Source organism: Miniopterus natalensis, chromosome 1, assembly GCF_054644295.1.
Source record: "Miniopterus natalensis isolate mMinNat1 chromosome 1, mMinNat1.hap1, whole genome shotgun sequence".
NCBI classification, from domain to species: domain Eukaryota; kingdom Metazoa; phylum Chordata; class Mammalia; order Chiroptera; family Miniopteridae; genus Miniopterus; species Miniopterus natalensis.
In genome coordinates, this window is record NC_142081.1 from 132,704,851 (window position 1) to 132,731,594 (window position 26,744).

The following is a 26,744-nucleotide window of genomic DNA, read 5'->3' on the forward strand; positions in this document are numbered from 1 at the left end:
GGATGCCTTTCCATTTGAGTTTAGCCTCATGTTCTTGTTGATTCAGGTATCGTCTGTCCCTGAACTGTTCCTGACCGCCGTGAAGCTCAGCCATGATGGCACAGGAGCGAGATACTTGCACCTGGCCTGAGAAGACACGAATAACCTGTTCAGGTGAGTGGGCACCCTGAAAACACGTTCTTAAACGTTTCTTCTTAGAGCCATCACCATAGTTTAAAGTAATGGTACTGACAGTGCCCTGAAAATATAAAGACAAGATAAAGTGACTTGACGTTCTCTGCTGTGTAAAGTTGACAGTTGCAGTCAGTGATTCTGTACATTATAGTTGGCAAACATTTTTGTGAGAGATTACCATGTTCAAATGGTGAATTGCAGTAATCCAAGCTGATGGCACATTTGGAAGCTATTGGACCCTGTGAGCTAACATGCCCCATCGTGGCTCTTTTCTGGCTGTAGCCTGCAGTTTCGAACCACGGCCATGGACAGTACCGGAGTCCCGCACATTCTTGAGCACACAGTTCTGTGTGGCTCTCAGAAATACCCGTGCAGAGATCCTTTCTTCAAAATGTTGAACCGGTCGCTCTCCACTTTTATGAACGCCTTCACAGGTAAGACTAACATCCTGGCTTGAAATTGCTGTTGGGTCTGTTTCTAAGATAAGGATGGTATTCGGACCCCGGACACAAGACCAAACTTATTCTCAGATCCAGTGCAATGTTAGAAATTTAATCTTTGAGGAAAGCCACATTGTGGTTGGATTATAAAACCTGGAGTTTTAGCCCTGGCTGTGTGTCTCGGTTTGTTGGAGCATTGACCCATACACCATAAGGTTGTAAATTCGATTCCCTGTCAGGGCATATACCTAGGTTGTGGATTCGATCCCTGATTGGGGCATGTACAAGAAGCAACCAGTGGATGTTTTTCTCTCACATTGATGTTTTCTCTTTATGTCTCTAAAATCAATAAAAAAATTCTATGGTGAGGATTTAAAAAAACAAGCACAAAAACTGGAGTTTTAGGAAAAAGACACCTGAGAATTTCCATAGTATCAAGTTCCCAGGTTATGCTGCTGGTCCAGGGTCCACACCTGGAGAACACCTGGTATGGAATGTCTCTGATCTGACCAAGGCAAGCCTGACCTTGGACCATTTCCTTACATGCAGGTGGGTTCATCAAACCAGCTTCAGTTCTCCAAAAGCCTTTTTGCTCTACCTTCTGCCATTAAGGATCTTTTAGCTGCAGTCTTCCTGGGAAGTGTGACCTCCAAGGGTCTCACTTAGGCTTCCTTCTTGCTCTTCCCAGCCCTTTCACACAGGGCCAATTGCTAGTTCATAGTGAATTCCTGGGGCATTTAATTTTATTCTGTTCATTTTTGTTTCCTTAGTTTCTGCCACCGAGTTGTGGGCTTTTTGGAAGAACTGAAATCACTCTTTGGATTCCTCAGTTTTTCCTTACTTTTATCTGCCATGGTACAGGGGTGATGGGCACTTGCTTTGGAGCCACGTGGCCTGGAGTCAGATCTCAGTTTTTTCCACACCTTCCTGTCTGTGTAACCATGGGCAGGTGACTGAGCCTCTTGGAGCCTGAGTTTTGACATTTGTTTATGGATGATAGGAATATCCCATTCCTTGAAGTTTCATTGTGTTAAATGAATTAACACATGGAACATTTTAAAACACTATCTAGTATGTCAGGCAAACATAAATGTGTGAGGCTGTCAGGAGAATGCACTGTCCACAAAGGCATGGACTTGTGCTTAAACAGCATTTGTTGAATCACTGGATAGTGAGTCAGGAGCCTTGGACCTGGCCTCAGTGACTTGGGTTGAACGATGAGAAAATTTTCCGTTGGAAATTTATGACAGCAAGAAATATATCAACATAATAACAATTTATGTTGAATTCAACCCAGATTCTTGTTGAATATGAAGTGTTTACTTTTAAAAAAATAGCCTTTATTTTTTAGAGCAGTTTTGTGCTCCAAGACAAGTTGAGCATAGAGAAACCCCACTTACCCACTCTCTCCAGCACTGTGTCCTGTATTATTAACATCTTGCCTTCGTGTGTTATACTTGTTACAATGGATGAACCAATATCAATGCATCATGATTATCTGAAATCTGTAGTTTACCTGAGGGTTCACTGTGGGTTTTCACAGATTCATGCCTGGATCTGACATGACAGTATCACGGGGAGTAATTGTACCATCCTAACAATGACCTTTGTTCCATCTATTCAACCCTCCTAACCACCTCTTGTACCCATGGTAGCTACTAACCTATTTACTCTCTCTCTAATTTTGCCTTTCCCAGAATGTCATCTAGTTAGAATCAGACAGTATGTATTTTTTTCAAACTGGCTTCTTTCACTCAGCAATGTGTACTTAAGGTTCTTCCTCATCTTTTCATGGCTCCATAGCTCTTCTTTTCAACACTGATTAGTATTCCATTGTCTGCATGCACCACTCTTTATTTATTAACCAGCTACTGAGGGACATCTTTGCTGCTTCAGAGTTTGGGCAATTACGAGTAAATTGCTATAAACATCCATGTGCAGGTTTTTTGTGGAAATAAGCTTTCATCTCCTTTGGGCAAATAACCAGAGCATGCTCACTGTTTTGTTGGGTAAGAGTCTGTTTAGCTTTGTTAGAAACTGCCAAACTCTTATCTAAAGTGGCTGCGCTGGTTTGCATTTCCACCTGCAATAAATAAGCATTCCTGTTGCTCCAAGTTCTCTCCAGCATTGGGTGGTATTAGTGTTTTGGATTTTAGCCATTCGAAGAGGTACACATGTCCCCGCTGGTTAGGGTCAGTGTTTAGAGGGTTGGCCTGCCAACTGAAGAGCCTCGGGTTTGAATCCTGGTAAAGGGCATGACCTTGTTTGCAGGCTTGATTCCCCGGCACTGGTCTGGGCATGTGAAAGAGGCAATGAATTAATGTGCCTCTCTCACATCGATGTTTCTCTCTGTCTCTCCCTTCCATGTTCCCTGAAAAGCAATGAACAAATATCCTTGGTGAGGACTAAAAGACAAATCAAACCCCAGTTAGGTACACATGATGACATTTTTAAAAACCTCCTTCCCATAAATGTTATCCTGACTCATGTGCTTGAACTGTGGTAAATTGAATGTCTCGTGCTGAGACTCCTGCATTTCCAGCAGGAAGTGAAATTCGAGAGAAATCTGCCAGCCCAACTACATGAAACTACCTGTAGAGCGTCACTTACCCAAGTTACACAAGGAGCTTCCTAAATAGTCTGGGGAATAGGGCAGCCCAGGCAAAGAGCTTATCTTTCACCTGATCTCTTTGGGAGAGGATTCCCTGATACCAGTCCTTCCAACACAGCACAGGCAGATTGAGTACGAGGCACCAGCAAACTTGGCTTAATATATCTGATTCTCCACTGCTTAGTCTGGTGACCTCAAGGAAGTCACTTAACCTCCAGACCCCAGAGAGTTGTACTATGTGACTTACAAGATCCCTTTAAGCTCTGAAATTCTGACTCTAAAGCCAGTGTTGGCGCAGCACTATCAGTATAACCCATGCTTTGAGGCAGATACCGTTTCATGGAGCAGAAAACCCTCCTGGGTAAGTTGTCTTTTTTTTTTTTTTAATCCTCATCTAAGGACATTTTTTCCAGTGCTTCTCAAAGAAAGTAAGAGGGGAAGAGAGAGAGAGAGAGACGCACAACTGTGAGAGAGACACATCAATTGTTTGACTCCCGACTGGAGCCAGGGATGCAACCCAAAACACAGGTACGTGCCCTTGGCCGAAATAGAACCCAGGACTCTTCAGTCCCCAGGCAGATGCTCTAGCCATGGAGCCAAACCAGCCAGGGCAGTTGTCAGATTTTGAAGCAGCTGAGACTGGTGACAGGGAGGCCCAAGGGAAAGTTCTTTGGGAAGGGGACTTGGGGATGCTATTTGAACTTTTCAAAAAGCATCTCATGCCTTTTGACCACCTAAGCCTGAGACTGTGGACTGCAGAGCATCTTGTGATTAGAAAGTTTGCTTTTTGATGATTGTTTTGCCATCAGAATTTATCTCCTGTGTGCCATCTTCCACCTCCACCTCCCCAAACCCCGTTCAATTGATTGAAACAATAACTAACGCAAGGAGTTAATATGATGTGTGTTCCTGCTCATTTTAGAAGTTGTCAATTTATTGACCCAAAGGACCACATCTCTAGACTTTTAACCAGGTGTTTATCTCAGGGCCCTTTTCCTGGCTGTGGGCTCCTTGTGTTCCCAAGGAGTCACAGATTTTCACCTTCTTCTGCGAGTTTGGGCAGCACTGCAGGGGTGCTCGTCAGGGGTACAACATTGAGGACAGTCTCATTGAGGAACACCCCTGTCATTGTCCTAAGCCCTGTTCTTTCTGGGTTGTGGGCTGCATCTGTGGTTAACAACCTAGGCAATTGTATTTGGGTCTCCCGCCTTCTCTGAAACTTTTCAGCAGACGCTGCCTGTCATCTGAAATTTTCTCAGGCAGAGACTTCCCCATGTCTTTTCCTTTGATATCTAGGAGGCAATTCTATCTTCCTCTGTTATTTTTCTAACCAGTTTTCCTTCTGATACATATTCCTTCTGTCTTTTCTCCAAGTCCCTACTTCTCCATTCCCTTCACACTCAAACACCATTTTGTCATATGTGATAAAACTTGATCTACTAACACAAGTGTCTTACGGTGGGGAGTTTCAAAAATTTTCATAAGTAACTTGAGAGAGAGATTTTATAACCAGGATTTTTTTTCAGTTACATTTCACAGTTCAGATTTCACCATCTAAATGACTTTTTTTTTTTCTTCTCAGTAGAGTGCAAAGGACTATGATCAAACGTTATCTCAAAATGTGTGGAATATGTTATTTTGCTTTTATAGAAAAGTCAGCTCTTTTTCTAATGACAAGAAAATGTCAACATTTTCTTGAACAAAACTTTCACTGGTGCCTTATCTCAGGTTCTTGAGTGATTTATGGCACTTGCTTGAATTGTAAGATGGTTATTACTTGACATACACACTAATATGCATATCAACATATATCTCAGGTCCTGGAGTCAGAAAGACATGACTCATTTTTTTGTCAAATGTTAGTAGATGTGTTAATTTGGTAAAGTTTATTTAGCCTTTCTGTTCTTCAGTTTGTTAACCTTTGCTTTGGGGATAATACCCTCATAGAGTTGTTAGGAATAAATGACATAATACATATAAAATATTTGCAACAGTTTTTAGTACAGGTTAGTCATGCTTAAAATATTAACCACTATTTTTTAATATTGTTATAATCTCTCAATTCTTAAAAAATTTAATGTTTATCATTAATCTATTTTAGGAAAGTCTGTATCTGTCTAATAATATTTTATTGGGGGTAGGTTTCAAAACTTGGGTGGAAGGTAATTACTGAAACTGATAGAGCAAAATGACTGAAGGACAAAAGAAACAACTGCTTGTAGAAATAACATTCTCAGAGTTCTCAGATCTTCAGGAGCTATTAGTATTAGAATATTTGTGGTGCTATTTTGGGGAAGAGCCTATATATACAAAGAGAGAAAGTCATGGCCCAGGTGTATAATCTATGGCAGGTGAGACACAGCAAGGTGAGAACAAAAGCAATGCTAAGCTGAGGAAGAGAGTGCCAAGGCTGACAAAACAATGTCAAGTCACCAATATTTCCTGAGCATGCTGTAGGCGTTTGCATGATGATGCTCTCCAGGGTAAATGCAGAACTATCAGCCACATTTTATTCCTTTCACATGCATAAAATCTACCTGAGAAGAAAAGTAATGCACCTAAATCACAAACAAGACACATACTGATACCTATTTTGGGGACTGCTGTTCATTATCAACTGCTTACAAGAGAAATATCAATGTGAGTTGCTCCAGCTGAGGAGATTGGTAACTTCCTAACTCAAACACATGGAAAAGTATTGTTACCCCAACTTTTTGATTGCTTGTTTCGATTCTCATGAAATATATTTTCCCATCCCTTTACTTTCATTTTGCGTGTCTTTCAATCTGAAGAGTGTGTCCTGTAGACGCATATGTAAGGGACATGTTTTCTTATTCATTCAACCTCCATGTAACTTTTGATTGGAGCATTTAATTCATTTTTATTTAAAGTATTGTTGATAGGTATTTATTCCCATTTTATTCACATTTGTTGATATAAGAGTATCACTGGATTTCTGTTTCCCAAAGAGGATCTTTAAAGAATGGAATGAACCTCCCTGTGCCCTGGGTTTGTTTGATGCACAACCACTACTCTGTCTCTAGGTTTCTCAGCCCATTTTGACTTTCCCATTATTTAATCTGAAGGCAAGGGGAGCTTCCGGGTGCTCTAGTCCCCTCAGAGCTTCATTCTGGGCCAAGTTTCCAGGGACAGAGGCAGAATCAGCCACTTTTTGCTTTCTCTCAGTCCCAGACAGGGAATAAGACATCAGGACAGATTTCAGAGGCTAGTCCTAACAGTGAGTGCCAGTGAGATTTTGGGGCTCACAGTTTTGAGCAACCCCTATTGAAGTACTTAACAGCTGAAATACATAAACCTGATAAAGCAGGACTAATACATGATAGGTTAAACAGCTCTCTTCCCATCAAGGATATTATCATCATCGCAGGGATACATAGAATATTAGGGAATTTTCATCACATGGAGCTGAAGTTACCGAAAGACAGAATTTGATATGATCTACATATTTTCCAAATCTTTATGATCATACATTATGTTGCATATCCATACATATGCCTATCAAATGATGTTGATTTGATTTTCTTTATGAATTAAAAGATTCCATAGGAACATAACCCTGGCTTTTTCCTACTGTTAATGAAAGATTGTTTTTCTTTTCACCTGTAGTTTTTGAATGTAATGTTCATTTATATATAATACTAAAACTCTTTTAAAAATAATAAAAAATTCAAATACATTCAAAATAAATGGTTACTGAATTTTTTACATGAAATAAAAGGCAAAATAACTTCCATAAAAGATGTAATTACTTCACGATAACATGTAATATATAAGCTTTGCATCCTCAGTCTCTAAAATCCTATTGGAAGGTCTGTATGCACAGCTGGTTGGATTCAAGTATGTCCTCTCTCTTCTCAGTCTGGCTTTGTGATAGGAGCAATCAATTCTCCTAAGTGCTATTTGACTTTCATTATATTAAGTGTTGATACGATTTGACAAGGAAGCTTGTGGTAATGCAAGTTTGTTAAATAGGACGTAAATCCCAGTGGCTGGTAGCTGGATGATTTGGTATTCTGCAGCACCAAAGATTGCAGTCTAAGAAATCCATTATTACTTCAGAAGAAATTCTCTTCAAGTGAAGAAATTGGGAAAGGAGGTGTTTTGTTCTTGCATGAAATAGAAATGGCTTTCAGTACCGTTTTCCTGGTCTGTGTCTTCTCTTTTTTTTCCTTAAGGAAACAGAGACCATTTACTGAAGCAGACTTCTGAAAGTTGATGACCAACCCCTGTATTCTTAATCTGCTTTTTAAAAAAATGAAAGCCTAAGACACAGTATGTCAGAGCAAGATTGTACCCGTAGTGTATGTTGTAGTTAGATTAGTTGTACATATTTTGCTGCTCATAAATAATATTTTGTTTGCTTTTGCTCACATCTGTGAAAAAACAAGTGTAAGCAGAGAGGACAGTTAATCACTACTACTGCCAACAAACTTTTACGCTCCAATCTTATCAGATGAGGTAGGGACAAAAACCAAATCAAAACAAGACACAGTACTTTCCTCTCTGTGGAGTGTCCATGAATTAATCTTACCTGGGTGAGAACCATTGGGTGGATCAGTAAGACATTTTCCCACATTTCCATGCTAGCCACAAAGCCTCCCATTTCCACTTTGCTAATAATTGAGTCAAATTATATGGCATGGTACTGTTTATAAGGAAGTTACCCCATGGGGATCCTGATATTCCTTTTTAACTCTAAACTGTTCTTGATGACTTCTATTCTGTAGTACTTATTTATGATTATGTTCATATTTTTTTCCTTTTTTTCTCTATTGAAATGGTACCCACCACTTCACAATTATTCACTGTATTTGTTATTGAGTCTGTAGCATATTAAAAACTTCTTTAATTTTTAGTAGAAACCATATTCAAAACATTCCATAATGTTTTCCTGATATCTTTTAAGATTCCTGAGTATACACTGTCTATCCCACTGTTTTGCATATATCTTTGGTAGCGTAAAAAATCTCTGTGACCAAGCGTTTAGTGAAATGAACTTAATTTTTTACTCAGAACCTTCAGCTTCTTCACTTGCTTCCTGGGACATGTGGTAGATCTGACCTTTGGGATGAGGCTCTAAGTGCTCAGTTTTGGAAACAAGGCTGAGAACTTTCATAATAAAGCCACATCCAGATATGAGTTCTCTCATTTCCTTGTCCTACTCATAGATATTTTGCCTTTCAGTGGGATTGTAAGAACCCTGAGAGCTGTGCTCATCTTTGCATTCACCAGTGCTCAGCCCACGCCTTTGGTAGTAGGACATGTACTATGAATGTGTTCTTTAGGTAAATTGAAGTAGTCATGTATGTGTTTGTGTGGTTTTCTCATCTTGAAGACTTATAGGTTATTTGATGAAATCACACCCTACTGGACATTTTGAGACATAAATGTTGAAGTGGGTGCTAAGAAACTGCTGACTTTAATTCCTTATTTTGCACTTCAGAGTAGGATGGTATGTTTCAACGGACTTTCACCCCACCATTCATTTATTAAGAATATACAATAAAAAAGTAGACTTTCCCAAAGAAGGGTGATAGTTCCATTGTTTTTTTTTTACCTGTTATATGTGAGCTTGGCAGGGATGTTTCCTCACTCTTCTTGCCTAAATATGGGTTTCTAAATTTTCTTGGGTCTAGGATTAACAATTGGCCTATAAGGGTGATGATGGTGAGTGACCTGTAAACCTCCCCATTCGTCCTAGCTGAAATTGATGTCTATGTGGCTTTCTGATGGCATGGCTGTCATTTCACATTTGTTGCTCATGTTCCCTTTTCATTTTGATTTTATGATGCTCTATCTACAATTTAGAGTTGCCATGACTCGTTGATTTCTCTTGGGTAATTTGGAATTTTTTCTTGAGCACACTTTCAGATTTATTTTTTAAAATATGTTTTTATTCATTGCAGAGAAGAAGGGAGGGGGAGAGAGAGATAGAAACATCAACTATGAGAGACAGTCATTGATTGGCCTCTCTCCCTGTACATGCCCTACAGAAGATCGATTCTGAAATCTGGGCATGTGCCCTCACTGGTAATGGAACACTGATCTCCTGGTTCCTAGGTCGACACCAAACCACCGATCCAATTAAAAATTTCATGTATTTAAGGTGTATACCTTGTTGTGATACATGTATTTCTTTTGGAATGATCATAATCAAGCTAATTCACATTTTTATCAATTTACGCCAGTACACCTTTTTTTTTTTTTTTTTCTCGTAGTTGTGGCAGTGAGAACAATTAAGATTTACCCACTGTGCAAATTTCTAGTACACAATACAATATTATTAAATATAGTTATGAAACTATACATTAAATATCTCAACCGTATTCATCCAGTATAACTGAAATGTTATCCTCTTTCACCATCTCCCCATTTTATCCTGAACAATCCCCAGCCCCTGGAAAATGCTTTGGTAGTCTTTGCTTCTATAACTTTGACTATTTTAGATTCCATTTATAAGATCATATAGCATTTGTACTATGTTTGGCTTATTTCACTTAATATAATACCTAGCAGGTCCACACGCATCTTTGCAAATTGCAGAATTTCCTTTCCATGGATGAATAATCTTCCTTTGTGTATATACATAGAACTGTCACTTGTTTCTTTATAATAACCATTCTAACGGGTATGTAATAGATCTCATTATGGTTTTGGTTTGCATTTCCCTGGTGATTAATGATATTGAGTTTTTTCAGGTATCTGTTGGTCATTTGTGTGTTGTGTAAAAGATCTATTTATTTCCTTATAATTTTTTATTGTACTACGCTTTTTTGGTTACTGATTTGTATGCGTTCCTATATATTTTAGATATGAACTCCTTATCTGATGTGTGATTTACAAATATTTTTGTTCAATTTTATAGGTTACCTTTTCATTTGGTTGATTGCTTCCTTTCCTGTGCAGAAACTCTTCAGTTTCATGCAGTCCCTCCATGTCTACATTTGCTTTAGTCACCTAAGCTCTTGGAGTCGATTCCAAAATCATCGTCAAGAGTGATGTCAAGAAGCTTTTTTCTGAGACAAGAAGTGGCTATGGAGCATTGAAGGTTAAGCTGGCCTCCATGGTTTCAGTCTTTCTGGTTTAAACCTGAGTATCTCAGACCACATTCCAACACATATGAAAGCAGAGGGTCACTGCAGACATTGAAATCTTACTGTGCCTCCTACAGTGCAGCTGATTGTTTCTGATCCTTCTGTGACAAAGAACAGGAGAGAGTGGCCCTTTCAGCAGTTTCAGATCGTCCTGACTAACTGTGCTGGAGGCAGATAAATGACCTGTGGTGACACTTGCAAGACACATTCTTATAATTCATACATGACTTCCCAAAATCAGGTCACCTGAGAAAATCCAGAGCAAGACAAGGAACAGGACAGTATGGCTGCTTCACAGGGACCATTGACTTTCCTGGATGTGGCTGTATATTTCACTCAGGAGGAGTGGGATTGCTTGTATCCTGTTCAGCAGATGTTGTATGTGGATGTGATGTTGGAAAACTACAGGAACATGGTCTCCTTGGGTCTTGCTGTCTCTAAGCCATTTCTGGTACAATTTTTGGAGCAAATAAAGGAGCACTGGGATGTGAAGGGAAACAAAACAATATCTCTCCCCCCAGCTATGTCATCTGAAGAAAATCAAACCTTATTGCAAAAGCCAGGAATAGAAGATTTGTTCTCTAAAGTACTACTGAGTACATGTAATGGAGACAGAAGTTATGAATACAATGAACATTGGAAAACCTTACACCAAGAGTCAAATACTAAGAGACATCAGAGAACTCAGCTTCCAGGGAACCATTATAAAGGTAGAAAAGCATCTGACCAAATTTCAAATCACAAAAAATATCAGGTTAATCAAAACATGGATAATACAAACCAAAAAAATAAAAGGATCAACTCATTTCAGCTGTCTTCAAATCATACTGAGAAAGAAAACAATTATACTTGGGAGAAAACTTACAAATATAATCTGAGGGATACAGTTGTCAATCAAATGGTCAATTTCAATAGATATAAGACAAGACATATTGGAGGAAAATCTTACAAATGTAAAGAATGTGATAAGTCATTTTATTGGCCTTCAGGTCTTATGAAACATCAGATAATTCATACTGGGCAGAAGCCTTACAAATGTAAAGCATGTGGCAAAGCCTTTAAATCGCATTCACATCTTTCTATACATGAAAGAATTCATACTGGAGGGAAGCCTTATAAATGTAGAGAATGTGGCAAAGACTTTACCCGGTCCTCAAACCTTCGTCAACATCATAGAATTCATTCTGGAGAGAAGCCGTATACATGTAGAGAATGTGGCAAATCCTATAACCGGTCCTCATCTCTTGCTATCCATCATAGAATTCATACTGGAGAGAAGCCTTATAAATGTAGAGAATGTGGAAAAGCCTTTACCCGGTCCTCATACCTTACTGAACATCATAAAACTCATACTGGAGAGAAGCCGTATACATGTAGAGAATGTGGCAAAGCCTTTAACCGGTCCTCATCTCTTGCTATCCATCATAGAATTCATACTGGAGAGAAGCTTTATAAATGTAGAGAATGTGGAAAAGCCTTTAACTGGTCCTCAAATCTTGCTAACCATCGGAGAATGCATACTGGAGAGAAGCCTTATCAGTGTAGAGAATGTGGAAAAGCCTTTTTCCAGTCCTCAAGTCTGGCTAACCATCACAAAATTCATACTGGAGAGAACTCTTATCAGTGTACAGAATGTGGCAAAGCCTTTAAGTGGTCCTCAAGTCTTGCTAACCATCAGAGCTTTCATACTGGAAAGAGGTCTTATCAGTGTAGAGAATGTGGCAAAGCCTTTAAGTGGTCCTCAAGTCTTGCTAACCATAAGAGAATTCACACTGGAGAGAAGCCTTATAAATGTAGAGAATGTGGCAAAGACTTTACCCGGTCCTCAGACCTTAGTGAACATCATAGAATTCATTCTGGAGAGAAGCCGTATACATGTAGAGAATGTGGCAAATCCTATAACCGGTCCTCATCTCTTGCTATACATCATAGAATTCATACTGGAGAGAAGCCTTATAAGTGTAGAGAATGTGGAAAAGCCTTTACCCGGTCCTCATACCTTACTGAACATCATAAAACTCATAATGGAGAGAAGCCGTATACATGTAGAGAATGTGGCAAAGCCTTTAAGCGGTCCTCATCTTTTGCTATCCATCATAGAATTCATACTGGAGAGAAGCTTTATAAATGTAGAGAATGTGGAAAAGCCTTTAACTGGTCCTCAGCTCTTGCTAACCATCAGAGAATTCATACTGGAGAGGAGCCTTAAGTGTAGAGAATGTTGAAAAGCCTTTAACTCGTCCTCAACTCTTGCTAAGCATCATACAATTCATACTGCAGAGAAGCCTTACAAGTATACAGAATGTGGCAAGTCCTTTAACCAATCCTCAGCCCTTATTAAACATTGGACTATTCATACTGCAAGAAACTATAAAAATGTAGGTAATGTGACAACTCCTTTACTCAGTCCTTAAAACTTACTGAGCACTAGAGAATTCATCCTGGGGAGAAGTCTTATGAATGTAGGAAATGTGACAGTTTTTAACCATTGTTAAGTTTTTATTGAATATAAGAAAATTCATACTGCGTGGTAAAGTCTTTTACCAGCACTCCAAACTTACTCAACATCAAAAGTCTAAAATAAATAAAAAATTTGCAGGTAAGTTTTAAGAATGTTAGAAATGGAGCAAATTCTCAAAACACCATTCATGTCTTACTGTACATGAGAGAATTCATTTTGGAGAGATACTTGACTGATGTAATAAGTGTGATAAAAACTGATTGGCACTGGAATTTTACTAGACAACAAATAATTCATTTTCAAAACAATCCTTACAAATGTGAATGTGGCAAAGCCTTTCATCGCTCCTTAAAGCTTATGTATCATCACGTTATTCATAGTGGAGAGAAACTTTAAAGATGTAAAGGAGTTTGGAAAAATCTTGACATTCAAGTTTTCTAAGAATCAAATCAATCTAAAGAGAAATGTTTCAAATGTTAAGAATGTGGCAAAACTTTTCGTAATCATTGGTATCTTGTGGTCATGAGACAAATCATAGTGGAGAGACGCCTTGCATATTTAGAGCATGTGGCAAATCCTTTAAATGACATTCATGGATTATTGTACATAAGAGAAGAATTTATGCCCAGCCGGACGTGGCCCAGCGGTTGAGCGTCGACCTAGGATCCAGGCGATCAGGGTTCGATTCCCGGTTAGTCACATGCCCGTGTTGCGGCCTACAGCTGATCAATGACTCTCTCATCATTGATGTTTCTCTCTCTCTCTCTCCCTGTCCTTTCCTCTCTCTGAAGTCAATAAAGATATATATTAAAAAAAAAAAAAAAAAAACCACTAAGAATTTATAATAGGAAGAAAACTTGCAAAGAATGTAGCAAAGATTTTGTGAGCATGCAGAACATACTCAAAACCAGAGAATTCCTGCTGTAGTTAATCTTTACGCATGTGCAAAATTTTATAATGCCTTTCAGTGCCATTCATGTCTTACCACACATGAAAGAAGCATTCATTCTTGAGAGAAACCTTATTAATATAGTATATGTGCAAAAGCCTTTATTCAGCAATGGTGTCGTAGCCAACATGAAGGAAGTCATACTGGACAGAATTGTTACAATAGTAGAAAGTGTTGCATAGCCTTTAACCTGTGCTTGATACTTAATATTGGGGAATTCATGCTGGAAAGAAACAGTAAAAATGTGAAGACTTTGGTAAAACCTTTAACCATTATTCCAGTCTGATTCAACATTAAAGAATTTATACTAAAGAGTAGCCTTAAGAGTGTACAAAGTGTGGCAGTCTTTAATCCTTATTTATACCTTACTCAGCATCTGATAATTTATATCGGAGAGAAATCTAACAAATACAAAAAGTGTGGCAAAACTCTCCCCAGTATGCAAACCTTACTCAAAATCAGAATTCATTCTAAAGAGAAACAATATAAATGTAAAGAATGTGGAAAACCCTTGTTTCAGCATTCAAAGCTTATTCGATGTGTGAGAATTCATAGTAAAATAAAACCTTAGAAAGGAAGATTGTAGGAAACCATGTACCTGGACCTGCACCCTCACTGTCTGACAGGGAATTCACACTGTGGTGGATCTCTATGTTCATAGCATAGAATGAAAATCTTTTGTCCACAATATACACTTCACAAAAGCCCAAATAATTTGTGCCTGAAAGTCTCTCTAAAGATGTAAAAAAATTTAGAGTATGTAACAGAAAATTAATTTTAAAATATCAGAGATTTCAAAGTTGAATGTTAATAGTTTTCAAGTATTAGTCTAAATCAGAAAACTTACTCTAGAGAATTTTTTCAAGTTTTAAAAACTAGATAATTTTTTTTAATACTGTGCTTCAAAAATATCAAGGGGATGGATGTTTGGATATGTACAATGACTTAGAATGTATCCTATTTTATATTGACAGTATTTGAGATACTTTGAGAAGTGTGATTCCATTCTCATGTTACTTTATGCTGTTTTGTTTTTCTTCCTGGTCTGTGTGTGAAATGATGGGTTGATTCTTACTACCTGAAAGACCTGTGAGCTCCGGTCTATAAAGTGGGTTTCACTAATATCTACTTTTCCGTTAAAGATTGAGGACGTTGTAATTCACAATGTATGAAGGAAATCTAAATGGAGATGCTTTTTGTGGTTGACTTAGAGCTTTTTTGTATGTCACCAGACAGCACACATTTTCTTGCATTAATAGAAGACATAGGGACATTTTGTGTTTTAACTACTTTTTCCAAATACTCTAAGGAAACTGTGATGTCAGTTCATTAAAATCATGATGTATCATCATAGTAGTCATAGATAGAAGCAATGAGCATTACTTGATGTGGTTATAACAAAACAAAAAAAATGATCAGGGATATGTGAGAAAGGACAGATTACTCATCCCTAAATGCATAAAGTAATTGTACATCCACTTTTGCTAAGTTACTAGCCTCTATTTTAAAAAACAAAGAAAACCCAGCTATGAGATCATTAAATCACAAGTAGAGGAACACTTGTTAAGTAATTGTAATGTGTATTTTTACATATGGTCACACAATCAGTTTGTCATGTCTTTTTAGTAAATGTGTGAACTTACTATTTTCATTAATAAAGCATAATGAAATTTTTAAAAAGAGGCACTTTTTCTCTTGCTTTCTCCTAGTAGATTTAGTTGCAAGACCTTCTATTTCTTTTCAATTTAATGAAATTCTTATTGAAAAACATAGGCAAAAATTCCTACTTTGTTTGTAATCAACAAAATAATGTTTAAAAATAACTGCTTTTTGCCCTGCTGGGCATGGCTCAGCCATTGAGTGTTGACCTAGGGTCCAGGCGATCAGAGTTCGATTCCCGGTCAGGGCACATGCCTGGGTTATGGGCTCCATCCCCAGCAGAGGGCGTGCAGGAGGCAGCCGATCAGTGACTCTCTCATCATTGATGTTTCTTTCTCCCTCTCCTTACCTCTCTGAAATCAATAAAGATGTATATATATTTTTAAAAATATAACTACTTGTTAATTCCACTAAAGAAATATATTTTGAGTATGTTAGGATATTCTTTATTTTTATTTGGTATCTAGAAATTTTGATGAATAAGCACAAAACCTGACATAGTAAACGGTATTAATGTGAACCCCATGGACTCTTTATATTGTACTACATTTCTTCCTCTAATGAGGTGACATCCTTTGACTCTGAAAAAAATTAATACTATTACTATTTGGGCCTTTTTTATACCAAATAAGGAAATGAACAAATTCTTCAAATTGTAGGGTTTCAAGATGTTTTTGTGTCACAAGAAAATATAGTTCTTTGCAAAGCAAACTCATGTCACTAAGTAGACTTTTTATACACAAATGCAATGGGTGGTTATTGTTTTAGAATACGAGTTTCTAGAAACATGTGCTGCATGCCTGATTGACTTAAAATTTTGTTCGAATGGTATTTTAATACTGTTCAGAACAAATCTTAAACATTTTCCTAAAAAATGTACACACTGCATGTATTTTAGGTGACTGGCTTCCTCAGGGATGGTACCATTCAGACAGGACTGGGAGACTTTCGTCACCTACGTTTCATCAGATGAAGTCACTAAGGTGGGCTCCTCTCACCTTCACTGAAGCTTTTCTAAAGTCCATTTCACTGCAGTGCTTAGAGAAGGCAGACAGCAGTACAACTTAGGTTTTTATATTTTTAAAAACATTATGTATGGAATTAAGAAAGAAGATCAAAAATGGAAACTTGAGATGTTGCCATCCAGACATTGATGAGCTACACAGGAGCCAATGCTCCTTAGGATGGGGAAAGAAATGCTGCGATTCCTCATATAGAACAATTTCTGATCCTTTCAAGATAGTTGAAGCTGTTTCAAATTGAAACTACTTTCACTCTGAGTTATTTTTAAATCCTCTTCCAAGGATATAATTTTTATTGATTTGAGAGAGGAAAGGGGTGGGGGAGAGAGAGAGAGAAATATCAGTGTGAGCAGGAACCATCAATCACTTGCCTCTCATAAACGCTCTGACTGGGGTTTGAACCCGCGACCAGGGCATGTGCACTGACCAGGAATTGAAGCCATGCAGTTTTAGTGTACAGGATGACACCAACCAACTAAGCCTCCTGTCGAGGGCTTCACACTGATTTCTGAAAAGTAACTTGATTCCCTTAACTGAGCTAACGCCCCTATTTTACTCTTGTCTTTTTTTTCTCTTTCCTTGGGTCTACTTATATCCCTCATGATATTCCAGTGAGCTCCTCCCTGCTTGGCCTTCTCTCGGGCATCTCGTCCTGGCTCTTTTAAACCCTTGACTTATGTCCAGCCTCCCGTTTAGCCCTGGTCCAGATCCACCTTCCTGTGTTACTTTCTTTAAGTTAGTTATGGAATTTAGAATTAGATGTATCTCTCCCACCCTCCCCATGCATTGCGCAGTGTGTGTATTTTTTGCAGAGGAAGGGTGCCCGAAAAGGCCAGCACTACCCCCTGTCATCATCTCACTAAGGATTCTCACCTGTGACTGTCAGGCTTCATCCAGGCAAACCCATGCCACTGTATGTGCTCCAGAGTTGCAGGGCTTAGTAAAGGAAGAGGGGCTTACACAGATGGAGGAAGAACTGGAAGAGGAAAGGTTAAGAGAGCTGACACTGAAGGGCACAGGCCTCAGCCACAGGGTCTGAGGCGGGTAGCTATAGGTGCTTCCAGGACATGGTGGCCGCTCTGTAGAATTTCAGGGGAAGTGCCACCAATGATCTCAGTCTGCAACAGCAAAGGATGTTTCTCAAGGGCTCTCCCGGAACCCACAGGGAATCTCATGTCTGTCCACGCACCCGGCTGCAACTCCCTCGAGAATAATAGCTCATCTTTCTGCATTGTATCCTCATACCAGGGCTGCTTATTGGCCAACTCTAGTGAAGCTTCATAGAGGTAAATGAGATCTGATCATGTACATGCTCCCCTTGTAATGAAGAAAGGAGCTTAGACGGTTCTGCGAGCAAGGCCAAGTTGCCCGCACCATCTAAAATATCACTTCTCTTTCTCACACTCCTGGATTTCCTGGACACCTTTTACCTGAGCTATGAGAGCACATATATGTTTGTCTAGACCATGATCTTATTTGAGCCCAAACCTCTATAGGGCAGAAAAATGAACTATGGAAGGAAAAGGTAAAAAGCCCCAAACAAAAGGCTTTGCTGTTTTTAACCCTTTTAGGTAACAATCCGTGATGTGAGGACCAGAGAGAGGGTACATATGAGGAGTTAAGTGCACGTACCTGGGATAGGATCCCAAACTGAGTGAAAAAGAATACTGGTATGTACTGAGGGTCTGCGAGTGGGTTTAGGTAGCTTTAAATGTTTGCATCAATTTCACCCTAGAATACTCTCTTCCAGCCCTTTGTTGGAATGTAGTGGCAGTGATCATGTACCTCCTATCACATGGTGAGTGTGTTCTGTGTCCCTAAGAAGAGCACAGTCTCCTTGATACGAGGGACCATGTTTCACCCTCTCTCAGTGTTTCTCACCCATCAGAGAACTTGCCTCTAGTAGAAACTCAGAAAGTGTTTGCTGCTTGATTGACGACCCTGTGTGTCTTTAGTGTTTAGACTTCCCCAGTGAACAGTGTGTGTTAGGACCCACTGAAGTATCAGACTGAGAAAAATGGACACCATTAAACAGTCCACAACAGACAGGTAACTGAATTGACAGTGAATGCTTTGAAAAATGTGTCACAAATTCATACTGAAAGCACATACATCAGGTGAGCTGTGTTCTTTTGTGAAATGTGAAAGGAAGAAGCCCTTAGAGCATTTTAAGAAGTTCAAGTGCTCTTGTATGTCTGCATTTCCAAGAATACATTGGCAGCAACACCTAGAAAAGACATTGAGGTTAGATTTTAAAAGCTCCAACTTTAACTATGACAATAATAATAGAAAATTGAACAAAAGCCACTTACAGAAAAATAAGGGGTGGAAGTTCAGAACTCAGGATACTTGTTGTATTAAGAAGGGTAAAGTCTTTGCTGGTGTAACAGCAAAGACACATGATGGGTAAAATAAGGTAAATGTATAACGTGTGGCCCAGAAAGACAGAAACAATTGCTTCTGCCTTATAAAGTTATTCAAGAAGCCAGATTCCCCCCATCTTCTTGCTCTGCCAAGGGCATGCCTTGCCTTAGGGCATGGTTGAAGTTGGTTTTTCTGCCCCACATGGGTTCTGGTGTAAAGGACCTGGGAAGCAGGCGAGCAACTTTTTATGTAGACAGGGATGTAGAAGGTCCAGCCACATTTCATTGGTGAGTGCTAAGATCTTGATTTAGTAATGCAGTCATTGTCTATAAAAAAGTACAGGGATAAAGTGAGGCTTTAGAAAAGTTGTCTTTCTGCTCTTGTCTCACAGTTCCTGGAATACTTAAGGGTTGTTTTTAAATTTTCCGTATGCTTTATCCATTAAATGGAGACACAAGATTCCACAGCTGGTATGTTGTGGTAAGTTCTATAATTTCCTATATCTATGGAAGGAGGCCCACAAAGATACCTTTTACCACACGCTGCTGCTTATTGATTCTCCCCTGAAAGCAAACAATTTTGATAATTTTATAGCATGTTCTTTTTGTCTTTTTCATCTTTAAAATATTTGTTTTTTTATTATGAATTTTAAAGTTAAAGAAATTTTTATTGATATAATATATAGATTCATACTAAATTTGCTATTATTAGTACCTAATATTGGTCAGAAATGCTGATTGTTTATGGGTATGTAAGTATATTATGTGCAAAGGGGAATAACAATGGATATCACATAGTTCAGGTGACATATCTGTAAACATGCCATTGGATCGAGTGTCTGAAATATTTAAAAAATTGTATGTGGATTTTTCCTACTAATGAAATCTCTGTTTATTCCTAGAAATGAATTACTTGTGTAACATATATAAGTTCAATTTCTTTTGTATCTTAAAAAATATTTGGTGAGGTAAGTCATCCTACCACATAAGAATATCATAAAACATCTGAGTATTTTGAAAGAGGTATTTGAAAATGTCCAGAAAATTTTGTGGAGCCAGCCTGAAAAGTTTCACAATGAGTCTGGAGGGATTCTGGGGTAAATATCATATGACTGATGATTTAAAGAACTGAAGCAGAAATAATGGAGATGCTTGGTCTTCCACAGTATAGTACTTTTTAATTATGCTTTTTTGTTGTTGTTACTTGCAGGTAACTTAAAGGCTAATAGAAAAAGTTGAAGAAAGATACACTTTGGTTTATAATAAGAAAGTTTCCCACCACTTGCATCACTGTCTAATAAGGTCAGAGGCAGTAGAACAGAAACTGAATGATGCTCGGCCAGCAACACCCTAGAGAGATAAGGGCTTTGGAAGTAACATTAGATGAGCCCTGGTGTTCCTTCTAACCATCGGATTCTAGGATAACTAAGCACAATGAGGCTGCTGGAGAGTTTCTCTTGTGTTAGGTGAGGCTAGGTGGCCAAGAAGCAAATTCAAGTAGTTTGTTATGAATAATAATAATAATGATAACAAAAAGTAAACTTGGGGAACGATGTGACACTTCAGTTGGAGTCTCATCGTACAGTTATTTTTGACAAAGGCAGGCTGAAGTAAAGCTGACTGTCAGGAGCCAGGATTTGAGAACATTTCTACAGCATCTCAAAGAAAAACCAAAGGCAGCCCTGACATGGCCAATGGTTTGATCAGTGTTTAAACTGAAAGGAACTCTTTAATGCATGAAACTCTACATCTATTCCGCAACACTGTGCCCAGAAACAGACTCTCATGTGAAAAAGAAGGAGATCGTCCTTAAATATTTTCCCATCTCCATAATCAGAGGTAGTTGTGTTGCTCGTGGAAACAGGATTCTTTCAAGGCATTGCATGAAAGGCATTTCAAGGATACACGCATAGGAGGATGGGTGGTATTGTGGCAAGGTTTATTGGAACAAAAAGAAAGGACTGCCCCCAGGTGTCCGATGTCTCATCCAGGACCAGCTGGCTCAGCTCTGTCTCTCTGAGGAAGAAGTCCACCTCTGGGTCCTGAGACGCGTACTTGTCCTCTCCAAGCCCAGAAGAAGGGCCAGGGCCCAGAGGGGCTGTGCCATTAGCCTGGCATGGGCAGGGTATCTGAAGCTTCAGTAGATCAGTTGAGTCCAGCTCCATCTCTGCCACAGCTTCAGTAGTCCAGCTCAGTCTCTGTCCCCCTCTGGCTAGTTTAGCGTCTGTCCTGGCTGTGTCCCAGTGGGTAACTGTGCTGCTGCACCCAGGCCCTTGCTTTGGCCTGTGCATCTGCTACAGAGAGAGAACGTGAGTGAACAGATGGGCAAACGAATAAATGAACAAATGAATGAACCCCGGGCCTTTGTTAGACTTTGATTATTTTGCCTCAGGCCTGGGAAAGTGCAGGCTTTCTTTCAAAGTAACCAATCTCTTTCTCACTCTTCTAGCTTGTGCTGGGCCTGCCCCCTCTTTAATCCCTTTTCTTTAACTTCTAGGGGTTTCCTGCCCTAATCTTTTTTCTTCTTAGTTTAGTATTTTATTCTTCCCCTTGATACAATTTTTTTCTGAATTTTTTCACTCCAGTGTAATTTTTTCCCAAAGAGTTTTCTTTATTGTTGAAAGTATTACAGATGTCCTCTTTTCCCCCCCATTGACCTCTAGCCCTCCCCACCCCCCCGCCTACCCCAGGCCTTCACTAGGCTATTGTCTGTGTCTGTGGGTCATGCATAAGCGCATATAAATTCTTTGGTTAATTTCTTCCCACCCGCCCACCCTGGCCTTCCCTCTGAGAATCCTCAGTCTGTTCCCTGCTTCTCTGTTTCTGGATCTGTTTTGTTCATCTGTTTATTTTGTTCATTAGTTTCCACATATGAATGAGATCATGTGACACTTGTCTTTTTCTGACTGGCTTATTTTGCTTAGCATAATACTCTACAGGTCCTTCCATGCTGTCCCAAAGGGTTAGAGATCATTCTTTTTTACAGCTGCGTAGTATTCCATGGTGTAAATGTCCCACAGCTTTTTTGTCCACCTGTCTCCTGATGGGCATTTGGGCTGTTTCCAGATCTTAGCTATTGTAAATCTTATCCTCTCCTTTTCGCAGGCTAGACTCCTCCCCCTTATAGTGTCCATTTTGGCTCCTACTGCACTTGCCCAAAGTTATGCCTGGGCACCTGGCTTCTACTGGGCATGCACCCAGCAGAGGAATTTCTTCCTGTTTACTGGCTTTCCATCCCCTGTAATCTGGGGGAATGGACTGGTTATCCTCTGGGGGACTGGAAAGCCAGTTCTTCCAGCCCACTGGGAAAAACAGAGGGATGTTAATCCCCTTTGCAGGGCAATGCAGCTATCCCCTGGAGTGCCTGGAAGCTACATCTTCCTAGTTAATCTGGCTTAATTAGATGCCTGGGTCCATTTGCTCCCTCTCTTTGTCAATAACTAGCTGATGAGGCTAACAGTTTCAATTCCCGTTGAAGCCTCAGAGCTGAATCTGTGGACAGACACCTGTTTAGAATGTGAGTCTTTTTTTTAGAATACATGATTATATTCAAAAGTTTTATTTCACTTTTGTTTTTAATATGTTTTTATTGATTTCAAAGAGACCAAGGGAGAGGGAGAGAGAGAAATAGAAGCATCAATGATGAAAGAGTCATTTATTGGCTACCTCCTGCAAACCCCCCAGCGAGGATCAATCCCACAACCTGGGCATGTGCCCTGACCAGGAAAACAACTGAGTTCTCCTGGATCATGGGTCAATACTCAACTGTTGAGGCATGCTGGCTGGACTAAAGTGATTTCTTTACTAATCAGTAGAGCCTGTAAGAAATCTGTTTGGAGTAAGTTAGATTATTAGAATGGCAATTATCATCATAATGCAGTAATTGGTAATCTGGGCTTTAAAGCCATTTTTCCAACTATGTTTTTTAATTGATTTTAGAGAGAGAGCAATACATTGATGTGACACAGAAACATCAATCAGTTGCCTCCTGTAGGAGTTCCAACCAGGAATAGAACCTGTAACCTAGGCATGTGCCCTGCCCGGGAATCCAACCCACAATCTTTTTGGTGTATGGGACTATGATCCAACCAACTGAGCCACGTGGCCAGGGCTGGGCTTTAAAGCTTTTAAAGTACCATTTATTCAGTTCTTACTATCTAAAAGACACAGTGGTAAATAATTTACCTTTTCTATCAATATCATCAGTAAAAGTAATTTTAATGATTAGTATGTTGAGAGGTGGTAGAAATCAATCTACTTAAATAGTATGTTCTATGAGTTTAAAAAAGAATCCATTGAAAAGTAACAAAAACAGCTTTTCCCCCATGGAGCTTGATGCTGTATAAGTATGCTATTGCTTCTGGCTTCTTTCCACTAAAAAGACATTTCGCTAATGAATATTTATTTCACTGCCACAAACAATAATGCATAACAACGCTGTGTAAATGCCATCATGGGTATTTTTTCCTTTTCTGTGTCCTCTGATATGTACCCATTTATGTTTTCTCTGAGAGGTATTCTGTTTCAAAGGTCCAAAAAGTGATGTCTGAAAAGTCAATTATAATATTCATTTCCTTCTTTCTAGCATGTTAAAACTCCTTCATAGAAAGAAACTAGAATATTGTAGAATGTTTTGCCAAAAACCAACAGTTGGCAATAAAACTTCACATTTATCTTGTAAAATAATGATTTTTGATCAGTAAATGAAACTAAAGAAAGAAGCTTGAGGGAAAAGCTAGAAAAAAAAGTGTGTATATATCTATATGTATATAGATAGGTATATACATATATATATGTGTATATATAGATATATACATATATATATGTTAATTCAATAGACAATAAACTTAACAGTTTTACCCTAAATTTTTAAAAACAGATGAGTAAGACATTAATGGTATCAAGGAAATATTTTGTTTTTAAAGACTGTCCTGGGGTTTCATAATACAGGAAGGAGATTTATTTTAACATTATGGTAGGCAGCATAAGGACCCCCAAATATGTCCAAATCCTAATCCCTGGACCCTCTGACTATGTTATGATACAAGACAAGGAGGACTGAAGACTGCAGGGGGAATTAAGGTTGCCAATGAGATGACTTTAAGATAAAGAGATTATGTTGAATCATCTGGGTGGGCCCATTGTCATTACAAGGGTCACTAAACAGGGAAGCAGAAGGCCTAGAAAATGGGCATCTGGAGAAAGACTGGATGGACAAAAGAAAGACGGATGAAGAGGCCACAAGCCTAGGGATGCGAGTGGCCTTGAAGCTGGGAAAGGCAGGAGAACAGCTTCTGGCTCGAGCTCCCTGAGGAAGCCGCCCTTGCTGACGCCTTGATTTCAGTCAGGGGCTCCTGACCTCCGGAGCTGTGAGAGAATTCACCTGTGCTGTTTAAGCCAAGCAGGTCATGGTCATTTGTTGCGGCATCAACAGGAAGGGAATACGGACACGGCACATGTAACTAACTCACCATGTCTGAATGTAACTAACTCACCATGTCTGAACGTCTCCTTTGACTCCCGCAGGAAGTCTTCGCTGAGCCATCATTTTGTGACGGGATCTTTGCCTGAGTGCTCCCCTGAGCACTGCATTACAGGGCACAGCAATTTTCCATTCACTTTTCTGTAACGTATGATACACCAAAGGTTCTATAAATGTCCAGACCAAGTCTTTAATCTCTGCCTGAAGAGCTGGTTTCTAAACTTTTATCCAAAACTCAGCAGCAGCAAAATATGTAGCCTGTCCTGGAAGCTCATTCTATTTACCCAACCGAGGAGTGATTCTGAACACATTGAAGTTCTACTTGGAAACCGATGACCAAAGTGTAAACTGTTACAAGTGTGACAAAAATGCTTTGTCACGTGAACTCTGTAATGCATGACCACAGAGCAAATACAAGGTCAAACGCAATAGTTCTGTGTCTTAACCGACTGAGTGAGCTGTGGATTAGTTACACCAGCTACCAAGTCATTCACAAGGCAACAGTAGTGGTTGCTGTTAAAATGTCGGAACCACACAAAATGTTTAGGATTTGAGTAATGGCTAGCCTTTGGAAAGAAACATCTGAAGCAAATAAATATTGTCTTTGGAAGCTTTCAGGTTTTATTTTTCGCCTCTTCATTTTGTCATTTCCACCTGGTGATGATACCGTTTTCCCATAGCCTCTGACACTTGCTCTCCCCTTCCCTGTCAATAATTTTCCTCACAACGTTATTCAATAAAAGTCATTTACTCTCAACACAAATTTAAGGAAATGATTATTTGCATTTCAAGCATTTGTCTCAATTTGGAACACAGTTCTATCTGCTGCTAAAGTATTTCAGGCATCGGCAAACACGTACTAAACATGATGTGTGGGTGGAGGTCCTTTCTCTGCCTTGACTCCAACCTGAACATTGTGCCATGAATTGCAGGGTCTAATTTAACAAGGTATTCAGAGGTCATTTTAATCGTGAGCAGTTTCTACTATAGAAAGCGGAACAAAATTCAAACCATGTGTACTAAAAGCACAAGTGGGAAAAGTAAAAGTTCAATTCTTAGAAGAAATATAGCATTACTATGGCCTTGGGGTAGGTACAGAGTGATTTGAAGTAGCGATTTAATTTCTTACTCATATAATTACAAGATTTATTGACTGTCCTACTTCTAGGTGTCTATTCCTGGCTTTCTATACACTCCTTTGCCTCTTTGACTCTCTGTGCTAATACACACTCTCCTATTTCCTGTAGTTTTAAAACAGTAAGTCTAAAAGTCCTGATTAATAAGATTTGTCTTAATTTCTGCTAAAATAAGTTTCCCATGTTGTCCTTCTCAATATCCTTTTGCCTTTTCTTTATTCCTTTCCATCAGCTGTATTGCACTATGACTTTGTGCTCCTGATCTTTTGGGGTTTTTATTGGAATTGCATTGCATTTTTTGGTGACAAATGACATCTTTATCATACTGGGTTTCCTATCTATGAACATTGGATGCCTTTCATTAAAGTGTTATGTTAAGTTCATAATTAAAATCTAATTTTCATTCATTCCACTCAAATGGGAGTATATTTTTCCCCTTCACATGACAACTTCAGTTTGCATCTGGCTTCCTTTCCTCTTACTAATTTATGATAAAAATATGTATGTATATCACTATTTTTAGTGTTTGAATAGTATTTAGTTATATGACTGTTATATTTTAAGAAAACTCCTTTTAGGCAGGCTTTATGGTTGTTTGGTATTTTGTTTAAATAAAAAGTGCTGTAGGGAACATTTTTAGACATCATTGTGCCCTTGTGAGAATATAACTGTAGGATAATTTTCATGAAGTGAAATTTGTGGTGAAATAGTACAGGCATTTAAAGTTTGCATTAAAATACCACATCTTTGTATAAGTACCACAAACTGGGTGGCTTAGAACAAGTGAAATTTACTATCTCATAGCTCTGCAGGCCAGAAATTGGAGATGAAGGTTTTGGCATATTGGCTCCTTCTGAGGCTGTGGGGAGAATCTGTTCATGGCTCTCCTGCAACTTCTAGTGTTGCCAACAATCCATGGTGTACTTTAGGGTGTAGACGCATCACGCCATCTTTTCCTTCATGTTCAGTGTATCCAAATAGCCTGTTTTTATGAAGACATCAGTCATATTGGATTAGTGCCCATCCTAATGACCTCATTCTAACTTGATGACCTCTGTAAAGATCCTATTTCCAAATGAGGTTTTATTTGGAGGTTGTGGGGTTAAAACTCCAACATATCTTTTTGGGGACACAATTCAACCATAACACTCCAATATTCACTATAGTGATTGCCTTTCTAAGTCCCAGTCACAACCTATTCTAACCAATGCTTACTTACCTTCCCGAAGCAATGAGTTTCATTATAACACAGGATATGTTTTTGTAATGTAAGATATTGCATAGACAAGTTTTCATCTTACATTGCAATTATGTTTATGTAAATCGAGACTA

The 26,744-nt window shown here is 38.9% G+C and overlaps 1 protein-coding gene across 4 annotated transcripts; it reads left to right on the top strand.

Moving 5' to 3' along the window:
- Positions 1–44: 44 nt before the first annotated feature.
- Positions 45–24,428, top strand: LOC107538242 (uncharacterized). Of its 4 annotated transcripts, none has more exons than XR_015715853.1 (4): positions 45–153; positions 457–608; positions 16,308–16,392; positions 24,321–24,428. XR_015715853.1 is itself a non-coding variant. In XM_087825975.1 (3 exons), the coding sequence occupies exon 3, from the start codon at positions 10,624–10,626 to the stop codon at positions 12,547–12,549; it is 1,926 nt and encodes a 641-aa protein (XP_087682101.1). In that variant the 5' UTR covers positions 45–153; positions 457–608; positions 10,112–10,623; the 3' UTR covers positions 12,550–12,922. The 4 variants fall into 4 exon arrangements, 1 of the variants encoding a protein (XP_087682101.1); XR_015715851.1 differs by lacking the exon at positions 24,321–24,428 and adding an exon at positions 20,005–20,873; XR_015715852.1 differs by lacking the exon at positions 24,321–24,428 and adding an exon at positions 18,387–18,598.
- Positions 24,429–26,744: the final 2,316 nt, after the last annotated feature.